General features: G+C 47.5%; 1 protein-coding gene across 1 annotated transcript in view; it reads right to left on the reverse strand.

Moving 5' to 3' along the window:
* Positions 1-14,645, reverse strand: part of LOC100742880 — a 200,368-nt gene extending 185,723 nt beyond the window's left edge. Inside the window, 1 exon segment of the mRNA XM_033324001.1 lies at positions 13,838-14,645. Coding sequence (XP_033179892.1) covers positions 13,838-14,183 — 346 coding nt within the window. The 5' untranslated portion in view covers positions 14,184-14,645.
* Positions 14,646-14,651: the final 6 nt, after the last annotated feature.

Consider the following 14,651-nt stretch of genomic DNA (forward strand, 5'->3'; position numbering starts at 1 on the left):
GGCGAGCCGAGCCGAACCCTTCGACCAGGCTAGCCTCTTTTCGCGATAAGGCCTGCAAACGCGCTCGCGAAGCGAAGCTTTCGTGTCGAACATTGGCACAGGAACGTGGCCACCACCCTCCTCTCCTCTCCTTACGAGGCTCTCGGCCACCGAGATTTCCTGCCTATCGCGTCCAACGGGGGACGACGTTCTTCGTTTCTTTTTTCCTCCGGCCGATAATTTCTCCGTAAGCGTTGCTCGACGACGACGACGTTGCCTGCGCCCGTGACTCCGCAGAGTTGAGCGTCAAACTCGATTACACGGCGATACGTTCGCCTACTAGATCGGAATTTTAATCGACCGCCGGCCTCGATAATCTTTCCGGCACGTGCTATTCGAATCGGAGAGCGTAACGTAACCGCGAGCAAAATCCCACTGGAAATGGCGATTATCGTTCGAACGAGGTGCATCGATGGACTCGAACGCGAGGAACGATCGACTAGAATTCGAGAGTTAATTGCACGGATGTTCGATCGTGTATTTGGGAAGATTCCGAGTCGCCGAGCAACGGAAACGAGGTGCTCGCTTCAAGCGGCTTATGTTATCAATTACTCGAAGCATTACACGGAGATTCGAAGCTTGGAGGAGTGCGTTCTGCGTGGTTAATTGGCACGATGTACACGAGTGCACGACGTGGCATGGCGGTGAATCGGCGCCTAGACGCTGCCTACGCTCTGGCTAAAATTTCAAAGCTAGCGCGTGATTTAATTGCCCGCCCGTATGGAATCCGGCTTGCGGCAGATCCCGCGATCGGCAGCCCGCGAATCCCGCCGGCATAAACAACGGAATTTCAATAACGCGCCGCGATCCAACTACCGCAGATTGTTCAATTTTCACAAATCCTACCGGTTCCACGTAACAATGTGGCGCAGACAACATCCAGTTCCGATTTCCCTTCATCAAGATTCGGAAAACCCTCCGCGCAGCGATACGCTTACTTCGAATTTTCAAAGGTAAATGAATCGCCGGCTATGATCGAACCTCTGTACCGTATACCGGACGATAATTCACCGGCTCGAAGCGAGAATTCTATCGGTATCTGGAGAATCAGGGACGCAAAGTACGGTGAAAACGCGTGGTTATTTAATACGGAGCGTACATGCAGCGCCCTGAGTAGCGTTTCGAACAATCGCCACGTTACTAGAACGAGCTTTAAATATTACGCGTCCCATTTCCATTCGCAAATCCTTTCTAAGCAGACAGATAGCAGAGGCAGATAGCGGCACACGGGTAAGACTGATAAGGAATCGACATAACGTATGACGTTATCGCTACTTGTAAATAACATATCGCTCGATCGAGATCTCTTTGACGCATAGTTTAAGCGCACGCGTACCCAGTGATTATTCGAGATCGATCTCCTCGAAAACAGAGCTCGAAAACACTTGATCGCACGCGTAACTTCGACTTATTTTGCTCGAAAATCTTTACGCTCGCTGTCGAATTTTAATGAGCGAAGCTTTCGCGCCACCCTTTGCCGTCGTCACGGCGCGTAACCGCGTGCACGCGTTCAGCGTTGAAATATTCAGTTACGCCGCGGTTACATGGTCGATGGAGCGTGGATGATCGATTATTAAATCCGGTTACAAAACGAACCTGGTTCGTCGGAGAAAGATATTATTGATGCAGCTGGTGTCGATGTATGCGGATCAAGACGCGAGATAGAGAGGATCGTGGCGCGTTCCTGCAAACACATCAACGCGCGAAAGGACACACAAACGCGTTAGACACCTGGGTAATTGCGTTACATAGCTGGCGCATGTACCGAGGCCGGGCACGTTCGATAAGTCGTGCCGAAGGGCTTGCGAATATTTACGCCCTGTTTACGTCGAGCTTACCCACAAATCCGCCGGTATAATTCATAATTCGCCGTTCCAAGGAGGGAAATCGACTTTTCCCACGGCGAGCATTTACGTTTGGCCGTGGCTTTAAACGCGAACGCGATACGATTCGGTTCGGTTGGCATCGCGTGAAAGCAACGTGCACGGCGCGCTGGGGTCGATTCAAGTCGCACGGCTATTTTATTCCTTCCCCTGGCCTTTTCGCGTCGGAAAACGTATGAAAAATTCCCTCGAAAGAAAATGGAAAAGTTTAACGGCCGAGGCCCCTCGCCATTCTATCGTGTCTCTTTATTTAACTTTCGCGCGCGGTTACAAAGAAAATGGTTAATCCACGGGCCAACCGTCCTTCTTTTCTTTGTTTATAGCTTCCATTTATGGTCTATCGGCGTTCCGTACGTGGCGCGTTCCCGATGGCTTTCAACCGAACGTTTTCGGTATTTCGAGCGATCGGAAGAAAACGGGTGTTCTCTGTAACCGGAGTAGAAAATGAAAACTTAGCGCATCGACGGCTTTGAAACGCGTAAAGAACGTAAACGCCGGCGGCATTTCAGCGCAGCTCCACCCTCGACGAACGGTTAATTAAATATACGCGCGCGTATATCGAGCCGTTGTTTGTTCGTGTCGATAATTGCGATGCTAATTACATTTCACAGAAGAAGCGAGAACGGACTGCCATAGGCGGGTGTCGTTCGATAAATCGCGTCAAAGGCCGAGGATATTCACGCCCTACTTGTCAGTGGATTTATTTAAAAGTCATATCGACGTCGAGCGTTTTACGCCGGGAGAAAAACACCGTGCCGACACCAGCACCGAATAATACCGACGATTGCGTTAATTGGTCCGGAGCCTACCAATGTCACGGCTTTCGTTATTTCCCACGGCGCGCCGTTAATCCCTCGGCTAACCCAGAAACCTGATAACCCCTATCCGCTCGCCGATCAAAGGATTTTATTCGTCCGAATCGTCTATGAGAATGGAGTGTTCGACCTCGAAATACCAACGCCAACTTTGGCTGGCTGCCGCTCTCTTCTCCCCGATCTCGCGTTCTTCGAACAAACTTCTTCGCCGGCTAACAAATCCAGACTACCTTCCACGTTTAGCCGAATTATTTATCCGCCAGTGGTTCATTATCGGAACTCCTCGAAATCACCAATTCTCCGGTGAACCACGATTCCGTCTAGTTATACTCGCGTCAAAGAACGCCCTTTCCAGAAGAAAATAATTGCATTGTGCTTGAAGAGCGAGCGATCGCGCGGGGGAGTGGAATGGCAAATCTCTTTGAACGAGCTCGCGTCAAAAGGAAGGAACGTTTACAGGAACGTTTATCGCAAGCTCGCACCGAAATCGTTCACCCGTATAAAGAGTAATCGTTCGAACCTCGTGGAGAAGAGAAAGTTACGCTCGTCGAACGACCAACCGTTGCTCGCTCCCGGTTCTTCGCGCGTATTTCACGAGCCCGTAAAAAAGTCTATCCGGTTTCTCTCTCTCTCTCTCTCTCTCGTTTAGACGGCTGTATTCCACTGCAAGCCTTACATCGTCACCATCGTATCTCTTATCCAGGACCGTTCGCGGCCATTCGCGCATCATCTCGCAAAGCCGGTGCACACCTTGTGTCGCATCCGGCTGGTTTACGAGCAACGAACTGCCGAACAGGGAGAATTATTGAATTCGAACGATACCAAAGTCCAAAGAGTTGACGCCAACGTACGATTATATCGTATTATATCGCGTGGAAACGACTATTCGCCGAAGAGACTAGCGCCGATCGAGAGAAGTACAAAAATCGCAAATTTCTCAGACGCGCTGTTTACTCGATCGATATTCGCCACCGATCACAATCGCTTTGATGTTAGAATGCTAAGTATCGCGGCGAATTGTTTCACTCGCTTTCGCAGTATATTTAAAGAATATGTTACCTGTGCGACGATTCTTGCTAATATTAAATTCACCTGGACCGATCGTCGACATCTTCCCACGTTATCGATTCACTCTCGACTTGGACACGCGTCGACGTCGTCAGCAGATTATCCAACCTAACTAATAAACGCCGATATCTACAATTTTTCGAACGATTCGGCGTCCCGTTTTAAATCTAACATTTATCCAACGCACTCAATGACCGACATATCGAATTTCCACATCCATGTACACGCATATATATGAGTACATACATATACAAAAGAGACCAGTCCGTTTACAGTAAACAAATGAATAAATAACATGGTAGATTTGTAACGATGCGAGTTCGACGTATAATCCGATGAATTCCAGGATCTCCATTGTATATTCCAATATAAGCAGCTCGCTCGGTTGGCTCGCTGATAAATAGCAGCGCATTTTTTCTTTTTTTTTTTTTTTTTTTTTTTTTTTTCCCCCCCCCTTTTTTGCAGATTATCCAACCTAACTAATAAACGCCGATATCTACAATTTTTCGAACGATTCGGCGTCCCGTTTTAAATCTAACATTTATCCAACGCACTCAATGACCGACATATCGAATTTCCACATCCATGTACACGCATATATATGAGTACATACATATACAAAAGAGACCAGTCCGTTTACAGTAAACAAATGAATAAATAACATGGTAGATTTGTAACGATGCGAGTTCGACGTATAATCCGATGAATTCCAGGATCTCCATTGTATATTCCAATATAAGCAGCTCGCTCGGTTGGCTCGCTGATAAATAGCAGCGCATTTTTTCTTTTTTTTTTTTTTTTTTTTTTTTTTTTTTTTTGTTCTCCACGCCCCTTTTTTTTCGTCGTGTCACCGAGAATCGCGTTACCAAACGAGGGAAGATCATCTGTTCCAGGCGAACGCGCATCCGAAGCCAAAAGTATCCGATAACGGGTCGAAAAAGCAGACGGGAGAAAAAAGCAACGATTTTAATTTTACGCTGGTTGCAGCTGAAACAGGTACTGAATTCACGGTATGGTTTTCAAAATCCACCGAACAATGGTCGGAATCAGATTCGTTGTCAATCTCTGTTCAGCCCCGGGCAGCTATAATATACGAGGGGCTGAAGTCCGGCGGACGTTAAAACACTCGCTGTTGCTCGCGAGCGAGAGCGGCTTCGCTCGAGTTTTAAAGAGGACCTGTCGATCCCGATCGAATCTCCTGATCGATCCTCGACCCTCGGGTCTCGCGTTACGATCGCTCGAATCTGACCCCGGTGACTAAACGAGAGGTAGTTTCGTTGAACTCGATTACCCGGTTCGTTGATGCCTCGTAAATAACGCTGCCAAGTTCACAGAGATCGCGAAGGCCGCGTGAAAACAGCCGTGCATCGTCGAGATACTCGGCTTTGCGTCTCTTCTCTCTCTCTCTCTCCATCTCTCCTTCTATCTAGCTTTCGACGATATCCATCGTTAAATACCGAACGACCAACGTTTACGAACGCACTAGAAGAGACTCGCAAGTTGGGCGCTTAATCATCGATAAAGGAGAAGATCGGTGGATGGAAATTTTGTAAAGAGTCTCTTTAAACACGGTATTTTAGAAGGCGAGCACAGCGTGAGCTGTTTCGGAAACTTCTCGCCAACGTCTTTTACGCGAAAGGATTAACTTCATCGGGTTGATAGATCGATCTTCTTGCAGGCGGATACTTTAAACGTATAGCTTTAACCTGTTGTACTACAGGTAGTCAGATGTAACTACGCGCGTCGCTATTAAACTTACGTTCCTTTCGCTCGGATCGAGTAGCAGACACGGTATAAATAGTGTCTCCTTTGTGTTAGAAATTTATAGCTTCCACGATACTCTTAAATTAAAGCATCAAAGACCGGTCGAACCAGTGACGATAAGGAATACGAAGCATCCTAGCGCTTTCAGCAGGTACTGAATCAAAGCCGAAATGTGTTTGTCGCGTTTATAAGCTGGCGAATTTACATCGCGTATTCGCCATTTTCTACCAATTTGCTCGTCGAAAATATCGAGCAAATGGTAAATCGAGCAAGCTGTAAACTTTGACTTGCGAGTATGATTTATTTATTGGCAGATCGAGCTACGTAACAGCGCGCAACGACTGACGTACGTCGTACGGATCGAAATTAGCAGAAACTTTGTTGCGCGTTATGTAACTTATTAAGGAATAATCAATTTGAGTGGAAAGTTACGGCGGAGCATTTGCCAGGGATCAGATGCCATTACAGGTTAAACGTCACTTGCTCAACATTCACGGGAGGATGGTTAGCCATCGACGATTTTCACGAGGGATTCGAATCCATTTCTTCGTCTTCCATTTTTCCCAGCACCAAGATGTCCGAAGCTACCAAAGTATCCTTCTGGGTAAGTATCGTCTGACATGACCGACGTGTGCACTCAGTAGCGGTCAGTCGGTGTTGGCTACTGGTCGCTTTCTGCAAAATCCTTCGTCTCTGCTGTCTGACCACCGTGAACATTTTCCCAGAGTTGCCAGCTACTCGCACGAACAGTGTCCACCACGAATTTCAACGACAAAACTTAACGTACCATTTCGGCGTTCGAGAATACGTTTCCGAGGCTTGGAAAAAATCTCTATTTCGAAGAATAATCGGAACGGAACGATTCTATGAGAAATTCTACCGACAAGAACCATCCAATTTTCCAGCGGATGAATTTCCGCGATAAAAAAGAATGCGGGAACTCCGAAAACAGAAGTCGAAGCGGCGAAAGACGATGCTGGAATGCGAACAGTGGAATTGCAATAATAGAAAGGGCGATAAAAAACATTTAAAAAAGCGATTGCAGTAATAAAGAAGGATGCAAAGATTTTGCCAAAGGAGGAAATATGAATATACGAAGAAAATAGCGCGACAAATTCTACCAATGGGAAAACGTAAGTTGTCGATCAGGAAATACGACCAGATATATATATATATATATATACGTGAACTGGTATCACCTACGATATGAATGACATCGAATATTCGAAGAATAAGATACCACCTTGCCTTGTAATCTTATTGAACGAGGGTCGATGTTCCCGTATAAATACCCACTTCTGCGACTCGTACAACTCGATTTATAAACACGAATAGCCTTTTTGCGAGCAGGTGAAATTTCCCGCACATAATATCTGTAGGATGATCAATGGCAGTTATGGGTATCGCGGACCTCATCCTACCCCGTTCCCTTCTTCCTGGGCAACACTTTCGTCAGAAGGTTGGCTCGCAGGCCGAGTTTCAAGCAACAGAACTTGTGTCTCTACGACGCTCCAGTCCTCGTCGATATTGATTTCCTCGCAACGTTATTTACCTCTCTTTTCGCGCCCTCTTACGACACTCGTTTCTCTATATTACGTCGTTACGGTCATTCGATGTCCGACAAATCAACTTCGTTCGGCAAATTGGAATACGAGTTGGTCGCAAGGCTGGTACACTTTTCACGCGATAAAATTCTCGAATATCCGAAACTAGACACACCTGTTCGAACGTTCGTTGTAGTTTATCGTGTCGCACGAAATATAAAACGTTCAATATAAAAATTTCATCGACGCGACTTTTAATGAGACACGACTATCCTGATCACATCGGTACGATTTGAAATCAATTTGACAAGGTATATAGAGGTTAGACGATATTCATCGCGAACGTGTGTTTGATAGAAAAGTAGTACGCAGCGTGAATATCCATTTTAAGCGCGCGATAAATATAGCTGCACTGCATACTGAGCTTCGTTAATACGATGGGTAACTGACTGTTTAAATACGTTTGTGATCTCTGCGAGATGCGTACTTGTACCGAATATCTTGTAATCCCTATATAATTTCCGAAATTGTTTCAAACTTCGCCCACACGATCGTAATGATAGTAGAGTTGTACAACAATACTGATGAAATTTCAAAATGTTTCGTACAACGGAATAATACGTATAATAAAATGTATCTACGTGCATGAAGGATAGCTACGGTTACTTTCGACGACCTTTTGTATATAATATATCAACTGGAATACGCGAGCGTTGCAACGAAGAAAATTACTGGAAAACCGAATCGCGGGAAAATACGAGGAATAAAGCGTCGTTCGTAAAAGCTAGTCGGCTCTTTCCATCGACTGCGCGACGCTTTCGTACAACAGCACGGTTAAACGTGACGCGTGCAAACCACGATAATAAAGTATACAGCTACGACGATCCGAAGCATCGCCGCGTGGCAACAAAATTTTTCAAAAATATATTTCACCCGACGACCCTCACCCGAGTGGCTGACCGTAACCGAGCTCTTCCACTGGCAGCGGTACACAGTGGAACAAGCCGGCGAGGGTCAAACGCAATCCGGCTAATTTCCATTTCTGTTAATCAAACGCAAATTTCATTACATTAAAAGAGCGACCCTTGACCGAGGTAAAGCAAAAATCTGCCCAATTAAACGAGGAGAGTGCGGCAAGCGGCGTTTTAGCGTTTTCACAGGACAACCGAAGCGTATAGGAGAACGAAGCAAAAAGCGACTCCTTCGCTTTCTCGTCGTTGGATTCGGTATTAATGGGCTTTGTTCGAGAGAAATCGATCTCGAACGACCATCGTCTCGAATTACAACCGATAAAAATCAAACAGCCAACCGTATCGTCTGTTACCAACTTCTTCGTCTGTTTTTTCGTCTGCTTATTGGATTTCTAATCGCTGCTTAAGCATCGTTAAGAAGGGAAAATCTTCGACAAGAACAAAGTTAAACTCGATGCTGGAACCTCCTAAACGTGGAAAGAAGTTGGCAAGTAAAATTCCATAGGGGAAGAGTCGCGAAGGATACGGCGATTCGACTCACTTGGAAAGTTCGACTCGGTCGGCAAGGCGAAAAACCTTGGAAAAAGGGCGTAAATGGGAAATACGGAAAGCGGAAAACGAGAAAGAGCCGGCCGACTGGCGCTGGTTCCCGAGCAACGACGAAGAAATTGCTGGAAGGAATGCGCCACTTGCTCGCGAGTGAACGCCGTTGAAAGTCAATTCCTCGCGCGGTGTACACGAAACGTCATCCCGCGTGATTAACGATCACGGAATTAATTTCGAGCAGCGACAGAGCAAATACTTCGGGGATTAAGCGTCCGGGGGTTGTCTTTGTTTTTCCGTTCGGGATTCCCTATGAAATATGTATAAAGCGTGTCCCGGTTACGGGCGACGACCGAATTACGCGCGGCAATCTTCAAGATCGAGGATTAATCAAACGCGGTCGTTTAATCAAATCGAGCCGCCTGGTCTATCGGCCGATCCGATTTCCCTCGATCCGCTGCGCGCCGGAGACGTTCTGTAATTCTCTAATAATATCGGCAAACGAGATTTCGAATCTGTTTCCTTCTGCGATTAATCCTCGGCGCAACCGACGGAAACGCAAAAGTACCAAGATGGATAAGTCTAGATTCCCGAGCTGACGTTTCGTGTTTTCACGAGCCAACGACTTCTAGCCGTATCCACGCCGGAAACAGTCGAGTGGCGTTGTCGAGCCAGCAGAAATAAAAATTCCAGGACGAATAAACGCGTCCCGTTTGCAATCGGAAAGTCAACAAGAAGGCTCGCGAATCGTTTCAACGATCGAGGTCACGGCGAAGGGACGAGTTCAAAGGGAACCGCCGTATATATATCGGGTCAAGGAGGCCGAGGTTGCCAGCCAATTAATTAGTCATTTCTTTGACGAGGATTCTCGTAGTTCGAGGTGTTCTCTTTGCCGCGATACGAGTAGTAATAACAGCGCCTCTTCGAACTGACGGCGCGGCCAGCGGAATCGTTCGTCGAGGAAGCGAAACGAGGTCGAGTCAAATAAAATAGGAGAGCGCGGGACCATCTTCCGGCACGATCTTCGTTTCAGAGGCAACTTGCTTGAAATCGAGGATCGCGCGTACAACGCGCTAACTCGATAAAACACCCGTAAATATTTATGGGACTTGCCTAGTACGCGTTTGTTAACGAATCGATAAAACGACCGTGTAAATTTTTCATCGAATAACTGCGTCTTCTCCGAGAGTCGATCAGGACGACGACAGAGAGCAGAAACGGTGATTTTGAACGGCAAATGGCACGCAATTGTCGTCTCGCGAACACGTATGGCGTGGGTCAAGTTTCGCGCTATCGTAGCGGACTCTGCCGCGAGCGAGTTCGATGCAGAATGTTTAGAACCGAACTGGTGCTATCACGGTGCTCTATGGAAGCCAGCACACGACGTTCGAATTTATTTTCGATAATGAAATTTTGCCGAATAATTAATTACGGGAATCGAGGCCCGGGAAATCAAACTGTCCCGTAATTTAATGGAGCGGGCCGCTATCGGAACCGTTCGTTGCGATATCGAAGCGTTCTTTTAAATCGCGCCCTCGTCTGACTAATGGCATTGCCGCGCGCGAAAATATGCGCATACGTTTCCAAGGCTGGCTACCGAAAGAGTAAAACCAAATGGAATACGTACGCAGGGCAACGACCAGCCTGACTCTTATGCGTTGCGTGGCTCACGTGGAATATTAAGTTTTATACAAGATGCGAGCGTGCAGCCTCGTTCTTTTTTTTACTCTTTTCCTCGAGCAATTAATAACGCTAAAAAGAAGAGAAACGAATCGTTCGAGAAGGTGTACGTGTAAAATCTAGGTGCTTTAGAAAACCCTAGAGCAGAATCACCGATGGAAACGCCAGAGTAAGGGAAACAGACCGCGCCAAACGTAAACAGTATCCTCCAGCGTATTCGATCACTCTACCGCGATTAATTAATCACGCCGGACTATAGATGTCCATCGAAGCGGCACAGCGCTTAAGATTTTCTCGCGTAGAACTACGATAGATACGCGTTTCCACTGAAAGTTCAGTTTCCCAGGAGATACGATCGACCACGAGAGATGTTCGAGTAGCGGGATACGCACGATCGTCGAACACCGAGCGCAGGGAAGAAACCAAGGGTTGTTAATTCTTGCGGCGAACGTCGAATCGATTCGACCGATGCGAAAAATTTGAGAATCGCGATGGGATAAACGAGAAGGTGACCAGGGGGTGGAGCAGAGGAACTCGAAGGCACTCCGAATTTATGCGAAAGCAACCTCGTTACGGTGCGGCTGGCAAAGTAGGTCGCATGAAAATAGCGAGGACGTTTAAAAGCGCCTCAGCGTGCGATTTAACGTCAATGGGCCACTTCTCGTTCCCCTCTTTTCTTTTTATCCGTAGACCGCGCGCGCCTCCTTTTTCTCGGGCGCAGCCCGTCCTCTCCCTCTCCCCTTTCCGCGCGTTTCTTCCTTTTTGCGAGCTGACTCGCGACATTTAAGCCAGGAGTCGTACAACGACGGTGGCGAGCGCTTGGGAAAATCTTTGCCCGCTCTGGCCACGAGCGAGCGAGATAGCGAGCGAGCGTGCCTGCGCTTTTTTCGAAGAAGGATTCCTCCTCGACGGGCTGTCGCCTTCTGTTCCGCACGCTTTCGTGCCTCCACGCTTCGCAACGTCGCCCTCTCTCGTCTCGGCGCCCATCCCTTTCTCGCTCTGTGCCGACCTTAAGTTTCGTTTTCAAGCGACTGCGCTCCGCTACGAATTCAACACGACGTTTCTTCGGACCGGTTAATTAGTCCGGCGGTTTAAAGCGTGGTCACGCTGCCCCGATCGATTTACAAGAAAGATGCCGTGTGTCCGGAAGAGGAACGAACAACGCTATAGCGAACGAATATCGTTACAGTTTTTCTCGATGGAATCAGGATACTGTATCGAACACATATGTCACGTCAATCGCGTTAGATCGTTCACATTTTCTATCGAGTTTAATCGTGATTTGATATGCAAGGATCGCAAAAGTTATATATTTACATATAAATATATATATAGTTGTATCTACATATAAATTAATTTTGCGCAATTGATTATCCGGAAATATAAATACATTCGGTATATACGAACGCAGCAACGCTATAACGAACGAGGTGGTAGAACCAATTACATTCGTTCTAGCATGCCCGATTGAAATTGAAAACTACCGTCCCGTTTAAACTCCAACGTTAAGGTTAACGCTGTTTTTTTTTTTTTACAGTTACATCGGAATCGAATCAAATCCATCACTCGTGAAACTCCTTCGAGATACGTCAGGAGCAAAGGGGCGATTTCCATTCTCGTGAACGCAACGACGAGACCGAAGAACGGAGCAACGAGGGCGAAACGAAACGAAAAGAGGTGGACGAGGTATCGTTCACCCTCGACCTTCGACAGAAAGAGAGAGCAGGAATATAAAAGGCCGATGAAGCCGATCGTCTTTCATTACTAACACTCTATGAGCACGTACGCGATATTTCGCCAGCGAGGAATTCCGTGATGGGGTATAAATGACTTCCTCCCTGAAACTTACTCACAGGCTATAGACGCGCCGGATAACCTTCGATCGTAGCTGACCTCGATCCAAGTTCATCCCATGTAGGGGCCGAAATGCCCGCAGACACCGCTCGCTTCCTACGACAACGTCGACCGCCGACTGTTCGCGTGTGTCCCGCTAAGTACCGTTGTCTCCATTAACCTCGCCGAAATCGAGAAGACTTAAAAGAACGGATCGTCCTGGTTTCCGCCGCAACGAGCAACTGCGGCAACGATAAAATACCAGCGACCGGTACGCTCTATCTATCCTTTGTTTTTAGTTCCGTGAACTTAGAGTCGTAGAGCTACGATATGGAGGCTGGTCGAGCGAGTAACGTTCGTTTCCGACAATGGGTACTCGTTCGAAGAGAAACGGAAGAGAAGCAATGATCAAATATAGCGGGAGAGGAAGATTAAGGGATAACGAGGTTTGTGGTTTCTTGAATACGGAGAAAAGAAGGGTGGAGAAAGAGTTGACGAGGACGGTAGAAGGTGGTTCCGAAGCTGGTCGTATAATCCGCGAATATGAATAACGAACAGGCACGTTGAAAAGACCGTGGCCCATAAATTCGACTTAATTAAAGATATCGATCCAGGAGGCAGCGTAAAGAATATTTTCGAGCTAGTTTTCGCGGATGAAAAGCCACGACGTCGACGGTTAGTTCGACGTTTGTTCGAGCATCCGTAGCTTGGACGAAGATTAATATGTGACGGAAACGTTGGTTGGTTAATTAGCGAAAAAATCAGGATGGAGAAAGAAGAGCCGACTGGTTTCTTCCCGGTATTTCTTCGGGGAAAGAAATTGAAAGTAGAAGGAGATCTGAAAAGGCTGCGAGAAAAGACGAAGGGGTGGTCGGGGGTGACTCGCATTCCGCTTGAAAACAGGCCACTCGATTACGCGGTTGTTTCGCCACTTAAATTACCACCGCATTGAACTCGCGTCGATAAACCGTCGTTGTTGAATTAATAACTGATCCTAATTGAATTAATAATCCGCTCATCCCTCTACGGAAATTGTAATAGCTGCTCGGTGGCTAACAAAATACGGCCAAGCTATACGTACAGTTATTGGTTCCTGTTCAATTATTGACTTCCCTTCTATCTCTCCCCTCGCCCTTCGCCTCATCTCCGTTGGAATGTTCTATCAAATCACCGGCAAAACGAATGTTCATAAAAAAAAAGCTGAAACGAGCTTCGTCGAACACACTTCCTCATACCGAAACTACCGCTTTACCTACATTCGCGTATTCGATTAATCAACGAGCGCAAATCCAACGACGAAAGTACGTTGCGAAGTTTTTCCCAAAGTATCACCGATTCGCGATTGTACTCTGCGTGGTGGTAAAGGGCAGCGTAACTAACTTCGCGAAACAAATAGCGATCCCAAACAAAGAAACAAAGAAACGATCTTCGACTTTGTATCGAACGAACACGCGGGATCGAGGTACCGCGACTGTTTACGAATCAGTCCCGGCCAGCGATTCCCTATCGACGAGCGTGTTCTTCTTGTTGATTACGCGACAAAGTTAACCGAGATATTTCGAGCAAAGGGCAGTTTCGTCGAATCGCAGGAAACGCAAACGGAAAAGTATAGCCTAAGAAAAGTGGGATTTTTTTCAAAACGCCAGACAAAATTCTGAAAACGATATTCAAGGAATAAATCTTAGAACGAAACTTACCGCTTCTCCCCGTTGGCGTCGGCGCGGACGTAGATCTTCCGGTTGGCTCCGGGATCGGGAATATCAGGTCGCAGCACTCTCTCTCGGGGAACTCGCTGGCGCGAGTGCACCTGCAGCAGCAGAAGAGCACGACGAGAGCCGCGGCGACGCTCGTTAGCAGCGTCGAGCGCGCGAGCAGCGTCCCGACGACACGTGACATGACTCGTCCCATCAGATCATGATACGGCATTGAGGACGACCTGCTGCCCTTCAGCCTCTCCGCAACGCGCTCCTCTTCGACGCTTTCAACGGCCACCGGTCGACCAGTCGGACGACTGAGACGAATCCCGCGGCATCCGCGCGACATTCTCTCGTCGTCCGTCTCATCGTGCGACGTCTCCTCCACCTTCGATGAGATCCAACCAAACCGAACACTCGTCGTTGTATCCACGCCGGGATATCGGCCGGCGATCGTGTCCACACTTATTTTCCCCTTCTTTCTCTCTACCTTTCTATTTCTCTATCTTTCGCTTTCTTCTCCTCTCTCTCGCTCGTACGAGGCAAAACGCGCACACTTTGCAGGATTCTACGATTGCCGATCACGATCGATCAAACACTTTCCTCGCGATTGCACGACCAACGTGGAACTTGTACTCGAGAACAACCTAAAAAGAGGATCTTCGTACGGTGATCGAGGACCTAGTTCGCGTGGCGTGAACTTCGTCCCGACGCGACGCACCGAACAGCCTCTTCAACCTCGGCCCGATCTCGTGATTCCGTTCGCGAAAGAATCTTCGATCGATCACACGCGCGAGCCACGACGCGCCACGCGAAC

The sequence above is a fragment of the Bombus impatiens genome, unplaced genomic scaffold (assembly GCF_000188095.3).
Source record: "Bombus impatiens unplaced genomic scaffold, BIMP_2.2 scf_1445, whole genome shotgun sequence".
Classification (NCBI taxonomy): Eukaryota; Metazoa; Arthropoda; class Insecta; order Hymenoptera; family Apidae; genus Bombus; species Bombus impatiens.